The 8,927-nt window shown below is 32.9% G+C and overlaps 1 protein-coding gene across 2 annotated transcripts in view; it reads right to left on the reverse strand.

Moving 5' to 3' along the window:
• Positions 1-8,927, reverse strand: part of LOC106682819 (lachesin) — a 522,354-nt gene that overhangs the window by 4,084 nt on the left and 509,343 nt on the right. Inside the window, exon 9 of one of the 2 annotated variants that reach the window (XM_067051382.1) lies at positions 1,780-1,981. In XM_067051382.1, coding sequence (XP_066907483.1) covers positions 1,780-1,981 — 202 coding nt within the window. Of the gene's footprint in view, positions 1-1,764; positions 1,982-8,927 lie in introns of both variants that reach the window. The other variant, XM_067051381.1, reaches the window with a different exon arrangement.

Genomic DNA, 8,927 nt, shown 5'->3' on the forward strand with positions numbered 1-8,927 from the left:
TATATTAATCGTATCTGGGTTTAATTAGTCTGCATATTAAAATTTGTCTCCGTTATGTTTACCATAGTCTGTAATTTAGTACTAATTATGGAAATTATAGATAAAATTGTGTGTCAATTTTAATCATACTATTATTTTATAAAAACCTCTTAATACGAAAATTATTGGAAGTGAGTTAAATTACGACATAATACAAGTTGAAATTCGTAAGGTAATTTTTAATGGAACTCCACCTCGTTAGTTATAATTTTATTTTATGATGCTCCTCTAAAATTTTAATAGTTTATGTAGTTAAGTTGTAAAAAAGTTTATTTTATCTCTACATTATAGAATGTTCCGTGAAAATATAGTCGGTCCTAAAAATCTGCAAGTCAAATTTAGGAAGGGTAAATAAATAAAAATATTATTTTCTTGTAATAAATAATAATAAAGTAATTTTGATAAAACATAATAATAAATTATAGGTAGATAAAATGATTTTGTGACAAAGCTCATTAGAGGTGAAGGATCAAATTATGGGGTCTGCTAAGTATTATTACTTGCATGCATAATTTATTATGTGTGTGTTAAGAATAATGTGGAGAATAATAATACTGAAGATAAGGAATATGGGATTGGATTAAAATAAATTAGAACATACATTCTTATTTTAAAAATAAACATCTTTAAATAGAGTTAAAGTCAAGTCTTTTACTTAAAATGAAATCGATTTTTTTTAATTTTCTGCATCCTTGTAAACATATTATATTATGTATATACGGGTCCAATATTTAAGAAATACTAAAAGTTTAAATAAATCGATTCACAATCCCGCGATCATAAAATCAATTTCATTACTTTTTTCAACATCTCTGAAAACATATAAAGAAATCCTAATATTTTAGAAATTGAAAAAGTTCAAAATCGCGCGATTATGAAATCGATTCTTATTTCATTCTCAGTACCTCTGAAAAAATATTAGGGGCCCTTATATTTTAGTATATAAATATACTATATATATTAGTTGCTTATTTCAAATGATAGCTAATTTAGTTCTAAGAATTAATTAGGAGCAAACAACTAACCATTTAGTTTTAGTTTCCAAACAGCTAATTTAGTTTAAGTTTTTAGTTGTTAGTTATAGCCAACTTTTGACCAACTCTGAAGTGAAGGATCGAATTATGGGGTCTGCTAAAGATCATTACTGACAAGCATAATTTAATGTGTGTGTGCGCTAAAGATAATGTAAATACTTTAGATAAGTGACAAAGGAATGGTAAAGGACAAAAAATAGAAAAGAAATTCTTAATTTAAAAATAAATATCATATAATGGAGAAATTACAAGAAACGATAAGAAACAAAACGAAATAAATTTCTTAGGTTAAGCCTTTTTAATTGAAAGAAAAAACATATCTCGAAGTGGAAATGCTGCGTAGCACAAATGTCGGTATGCTAGTTTACAGAACTCTCGAAATGTTAAATCAAATTTTCCCCACATTTCAATCAACTTGTATTTGTTGTTATGATAGTGAGTTATGCTAGAGGTGCTGAAGTTTCTAACTGAAATATTCATTTTCGATATTGAGGTATGACAATCCGATTTTAAAATAGCAATAGGATATTTTTCATACATTAAGTATATAAGGATGCAAGTTTTTTTTTTTTTAAAACTAGAAGCAATATTTATTCCCCCCCCCCCAAAAAAAAGAGTGTTAGTATAATAAAAATGAATAGGTGCGATAGTTAATTGTTTAATAACATGTATGATACTGATTGTTTGATACCGTATATGTCCTCACCGGATCCACGGGTGTAAAACTGGTACAGGTCGGAGACTTCGTTCCATCCATAGCGGTTCTTGGCCTGGGCAATGGCTTCGTAGACAGAGGATGCTTCTAAGCCGCGAATATTGTAGTACATGAGGTGGAAGAGGTTGTCGCCATGTGGGGGGTGTACGATCAATTCGTGCCATTTACCGTGTCGCTGGTGGGTGTCGTTCATCTGCAAAAAATATAATTAATAAATAATAAAATGTAAGTGATAACTTAGAGAAAATAATAATATTTACTTAGTGATACTAATTATATTTATAAATACATGAAGAGTTAATATAGCAGTTTTAATACAACTTGGCATAGAAAGGATGCAATAACGGTAGGAAGAGCCACTTCAACTCCTCATTAAGGTGGGAGAAGGAGGTGTCCCCCAAGGGCTACTGATGATGACTCGAATAAGACAATTTAAAAATCCTTGGTATTCATCAAGAACCCCAGTAAAACCCCAAAATACCGATCATCATAAAAAATCAAAATAGGGGGATATTGAGGAAGTAACTAGGAGTTTACGTGTTTTAAACAAATAATAAAGGTTATTTAGTCGCTTCAGGGTAGGAAAGGTACGACTGGATATATCAGAGATGTAATTTCAGGTAATGATTAGGTCCAAGGTTTTCAACGGTTGAATAGAAGTTAGTAGGCTTATTATTTAGGAACAGGTTTGGAATTGGAGAAACAATTTTCATGAGATGGTTGGAACCTACTACAATTGCCATTGTTTTCATAATTTAATTTAAGCTATAATGATTCCCAACAGGATTATAAGATGCATAATGAAATATTTTCTAGTCTGAATTTCCTAAGGTTTTCCCACCTGCACTTAAAATTTCCACTAACTATCTTTTATTTTTATATCGGATTTGAAGAGAGATTCATTTACCACATCGTCGTAAGCACGACGGGGAAACAATCGATTTATTCACCTGAATGACAGCTTTGACATGCAAATCCAATATAATATGCAAAGTGGTTACTTATAAACTAAATTTCCCCGATAAATAACCCTAAATTCAATTATTCGCATAATGAATAAGAGAGAACGACAGTCGAGCACGTTTAGCCGAGGGGCCCAAAGATTTTGGTGCAGAAGGTTGTGGGCTGCATAAGTCATCGATGGAAGGCTAGGGCCAAAACAAAATTTAAATAATTAAAAACCATACCATTATTTTATGGTATTCTGCTTGTGCTGAGTTTAGATTTTAAAGCATCAAATTCCTCATGCACCTCAAAGTTCCTTATTGTTAATTTGTTTTTTAAATTGGAAAAAAATAGTAATTTAAGTTTAATTTCAAGTAGAACTTAATCTATTTTGTAATCACATGAGTGATGGCAAAACATTTTCTTTTTGTTATTTCTCTACCCGATCTTACTGATCGGGTATACGTTTTATGGCAGCAGTGAGGTGTTACATATAAGTAAACGTACGTCACTGCAGCATGATGTTCTCATTTCACAACTTATATAACAAATGTAATTTTGGGAATAAGGCTAAGATTAATCATTACCATTTGCCGTAAATTGAAATAGAAGTTAAATAGTTGGAGTTGGAGTAAATTAGTTAAATAATAGACGAATTCATCAAGAAAGTTTTTTTTATTAAAATTCAATTTTAACACAAAGACACATTATATGTATATATTATATACATATCTACATATTTATAGTATTATAGCCTACAAATATTTTAATGAAACATTTTTATAAAACCCCTTTTCCAGGCAATATAATCGGCAATGTATTTTCCTTTTCCACCCCAATGAAAAATGATTTAATGATAGTCAAATAGTTTTGTGATTTATGCAATATTCTGTATAAGGGTCATTTACCTCAATTATGTGGTTGTATACATATATTGAATATGTCTCAGTATATATGTTCACCTCCCAATTATCAGGATTTCAATTTAATTTTCACAGGTTCACAACTATATCTAATTGCCTAACCTAGCCCTTTTCTTCTCTAGTGTACCTAACTCTTTTTATAGTTTGCTTGTAAAATGAGCCGGAAAAATTATATCCTGAAGAACAAGATTTCAATTCACCTAAGTTACTGTTGTTATAATTTGAGTTTTATCAACCGTCCTACAATACTTTATTTTATATTTTAGAATTTAATTCTATATTTATATTTTAGAATTCAATTTCACCTAAGTTACTGTCGTTATAATTTGAGTTTCATCAACCGTCCCAGTAGACGAAAATATTTGGTATTCTATGACGTCTCAATTTGTTGTTTAGTCTTATGTAATTTTCTGCATAGTTTGTCCAAAATCGAGGTAAAAAGTTTGAATTTTATTGGGGAATAACGCCTCCAGGAAGTGTCGGATCAAAAAGATGCTCTATGTGAATTACTTTACTTTAAAATCTCATTTATTATCAGAAACCTATATAAATTAACTAAAAATATATAATTTTGAACCATAAAGTAAATACATTTATGCTCTCCATATAATTAAATATTTCTACAATATAATAATAACTGATAGTTTTCCAAAAAAAGTTCATAAAAAGCTTCATTGAAGTTTTAAATTTTTTTTTTCGGTCTATTACTTAAGACGACTCATCCAATAAATAACCTTAACATTTTAATGAATGCAGAATAACCTGATACCAGGCATCCCCTAGGAGGGACAGATCTTGATGGTTCCTAACTATCCACAAAAGGGAAGACAGATGAAAGTCTTTCAGTGATGGAGATAAAAAAGGTGAATTATGAATGAAGGGAGAGGTGGTGTTTTTGTCCTTAAATATGTTTTATGTAAGGCATTTCATTTAGGTAATAAAATCTCCCGTTAAATATTATTGCAGAGAAATAAAAGATTGTAAAAACTGTTTTAACACTAATAAGTGAATCTTCATTTTGAAGACTGAATCATGGCCTAGATTGTATGTAACTAAATGATGTTCTTTGTGTCACAGTAGGTGACGCTACAGCAATATTTTCAGCAATATCATTAAATCATAAATCAAAAAATAGTTTATGTAGAAATAAAATAAAAATAAAAAAGTGTGGGCGAAGGAATTTGTTAATATTCGTGGTAGACTATATCAATACTAATCGTCACAATTTAGGACGAATCGGACGAGCTGATTTTGAAATGTGGGTATTTTGAGGAATATACCCCGGTGTAACAGAAAGTAGAGAACGGAATCCGATAATTTGACTAAAGACCGACAGACAGGCTGGGAACCAAAATTGTTGCTTGATGATAAAATGACGTGCTTTTGCATTGCACGTTTTTTTACGTGCGACAAAGACGAATCTAAGGACTTTATATATAAGGAAATATATATATATATATATATCTTTTTATTTTATGTTTCCTACATGAGTGCAAAGGTTCCCTATTTTAGTAGTGAGGAAGAAAAACAATTAAAGGCAAATTTTAACATAAGATATAATTCCATTATTTAACGGCAACTATTAGAATTGAAACCACTGGGTGTTACAGCTTTTGTAGATTTTAAAAACAAGAAAATACATTTTTAGTACTTTGTATGTTCCTAGTTATAATATATATCATAAATATTTGAAAATTATACCAAAATAAATAAAAATAATATAGTGTAAGAGTTATTATGTCATAAAAATCTCAATCCTTATGTCCATATATCAATTTTCACTTTCATCAATTTTTATTTATTAGGATAATGCTAATTCATTATTAATTAAATTTAATTATGTTGATTATTTAAATACTGATATTTACTACAGTATATATATGAGTTGTTATATAGAACCATCGTTGACTATCCAAAATTGTTAAATATAAAATATAGAATTTGGTAGTAGGTTGGAAAATAGTTTTTGGTAAGTAAAACAAATATATTATAAAAATTTGTTCCTCAATAACGAAAATTTAAGGATTCACATTTATCGTGTATATAAAGTAGTTTGAGGGAAAATTGTTAAATGATTCACTTGAACAGTTTATCTCAAAATCACTGTAGGTGGATTGGTTTAAACTACTACTCAACACCTCTATGACATCAATAAGTCTTAATTTGTTAAATTTTTAGAACATTAATGTGATCTTTGAAACTACCCAGTACTTATATACAAATGGCAGTTCAATATTTTTAGAGACCATCTTCATTTAAAAATGTGATATATGAATACAAGAAATTGATTTGGACAAACGTTTACAGACTAGTAAACATGGTTTGACTGTACATATGCAGATTTATACGGAATTGTAAGTTTATAATGGAAGGGTATATGTTTCTTTCATATAAAATCTATAAATTTAAAAAGAGATTTTTAAACACATAAAGTATGAGTCATGTATTAAAACATTTAAAAAGAAAAATGTATGCTTTATGCTTACTTGAAATATCCAAATCTTGTGATGAAACATGGTTGTCAAAATTATTATCACTAAGTGAATCTTCAATTTGTACTAAATACAGGTAAGATTTGAAAGCAATGGGTGTTTTTTTTCTAGCTTTTCTAGATTTTAACTAGTACTAAAGAAAACTTTAGGATATTGTATCAATTGCAGTAATTAATATTTAAAAAGAATATGTATTTTTTAAAATAATTGGCTCAACAGTAATAATATCACGAAAATACAAATCTTTACAACACAAACATATAATAATACATATAGCATTATAATAATCATTGGTCCAAATTCAATGGTTATTTTAGAGGTAAGGCTTTATGATAATATAAAATATAAATGGACCATGCTTATTCATATCACCTTTTCTAATCAAATAAAAAATAATTAAACCTGTCCATTTAATATTTTCCTCTCATTTAATAATATTTCCGAATGACGTTTGTGATGCTAAAACAAAGAGAAAAAGTCAATATCACCATTTATGCATTTCATAAAACCATTGATTTAAATAACACGTCTATAGGTTGAATTAAAAATACATGTAAACCTCGCATAATACAATAAAAAAAGAATACAGTAATTTTAATTAAAAAATGCACATTTAGGAATCAAAAATGAAAAAAGAATAGTTTACATCTTGGTTGGTATAAAATGTAGTTTTTAATACTTTAGATTCCATACCTTGGATTTTATCAAATGCTAAACATAGAAGTAATTAAAAATTATAGTTTTAAACTATATTCCGATACTAATTACATGATGGAACCTTTAGTAGTTAATGGAAAATATTTTTGAAATCAAATACATTAGTTACTCGAGACTTAGTTTCCTATTAAACTTATCACAAGCATTTTCCGGGAACTTTATGGCCTGGGATAAAACATATTTTATATGAGTAAGTATAAAGCAATTTTTAATTTCATTTTTACAGTTGGTCTGTTTGCCAGTTACCTTAATAATACGAGTGTCAGGATTAGAACTATGAGGTGGAGGAAAAAAAAATGAAATAGGATGCCCACAGGGTTCGGTCCTAGGTCAGGCCCTGTAGAAACTAGTGCTTGACGAGTTGCTGAGGGAGCTAGAAAACATAGGGTTCCTTGCCACGGCCTACGTCGACGACCTGGCAGTCATCGTGACCGAGAACAGCAGAGCCAGATTGAAGATGGAAGCAGAAATGTGTGCCGGTCTCGTGGGAGGAGGAAATTCAGTATGGCCGCAGCTAAGACTCAGGCGATACTAAGAGGGCTCATCCTATTTCCTTGGATATCCAAGGACAGGGGATTAGACTGGGTGAGGAAGTGACGTACCTCGGAGTGAGGATAAGAAGACGATTTTACGCCACTCCTCTCCTGATGAATTAAAGAAATATAGTGACTCTATCACTCAGTGGATTGAGCAAGATAGGGGGTGCTTTCTGGGGAATCAGGTACCCTGCTATAATGACCATTAATAAAGGCGTGGTCGTGGGTATTCTGAGGCACGCATCCCCTGCGTGGAAATGGAACCTCAAGGATCAAAAGAGGAGACTGGCCACCATACAGAGGTTGGCTCTGATGAGGGTCACGAAGACTTACAGAACAGTGTCACATGAGGCGGTGCAGGCGCTGGCCGGAGCGATGCCCGGGACCTCATTCTCAAGGAGGATTTCGTCAAGTACGAAGTAAAGAGAAAGGTGTTGGTAGCACTATCGGAGGGACTCCGATAGAGGATTGGAGAGACCCCAAACCTATGGAAGAAAACGCTGCGAGAGGATTCCATTGATGAATGGAATGGACGGTGGCAGGCGAACCAGAAGAGCACCACTCTGAGGAAGTTCTTCTCTACCGTCTATTCAAGACTGAGAGCGGGGTGAGTCCTCCGAGATTATTGGATCTCGCATATTCTGACGGGACATGGTGGGTTCCGAGGAAAGCTACAAAGTTTTGGGAACAACATCGACCCTACCTGTAGAATCCCTGAAACTGAAGAGTATGTAGTGTTGAATTGCACAGACATGGAAGGACATCGTGCCAGGTTGTTGGAGAAAACCAGGATATACGCCCTCGCCGAGTCGAACTTCCCTCGTCTGATGGAGGAGAATTATCTCTTCTTCAGGGAATTCATCTACGGGTGGAAGGAGGTTGTCGGCCCGACATACTTTACGTTAGGAAGGGCTCGACCACCCGGAATCGGTGAGCCACCAAAACAAGGAGATGAAGATCAAGAAGCTGACGCAAACGGAGACCAGAAGGGCTGGACCAGGCTGTGTGCTGGATGCATGGATGACCGTGGATGCAGATGGATAAGGTGTAGCCCCATCTATAAGGCGCTCACTCGAGCGCTGGGCTGCACCACGGTTGAACCGCAATAAATAAATAAAATAAAGACAATTATTGGTGGCAGCAGAATGCGTAATCCTAGCTCACTACCTCACAGCTGCCAAGCCCCGTATGCCAGAAATGGCGAGGAAGGGGGGGGGGGAGATCGCAGTGCCAAAGGATGTAAAGGAAGTTCGGAAATTGCTGGGAACTTTAAATTATTATCGGAGATTTGTACCAAAAATGGCTGAGTATCTCGTCCCACTCAACAACCTCCTCAAGGAAGGGATAAGGGTGATCATGACACCGATGACCGAAAACAATATTAGGCAGTGCATGGAGAAGCTGCAACAGGAGTCGGTGCTTGCGTTCCGGGACTTTACTCGCCAATTCAATACCATTACAGACGCGAGTGAGTACGCGATGGGAGCGGTGTTGTCTCAGGAGGGTGAAGAGGGAGATCGCCCAAT

This window comes from Halyomorpha halys, unplaced genomic scaffold, assembly GCF_000696795.3.
Source record: "Halyomorpha halys isolate HHAL.00 unplaced genomic scaffold, Hhal_1.1 Scaffold445.1, whole genome shotgun sequence".
NCBI classification, from domain to species: domain Eukaryota; kingdom Metazoa; phylum Arthropoda; class Insecta; order Hemiptera; family Pentatomidae; genus Halyomorpha; species Halyomorpha halys.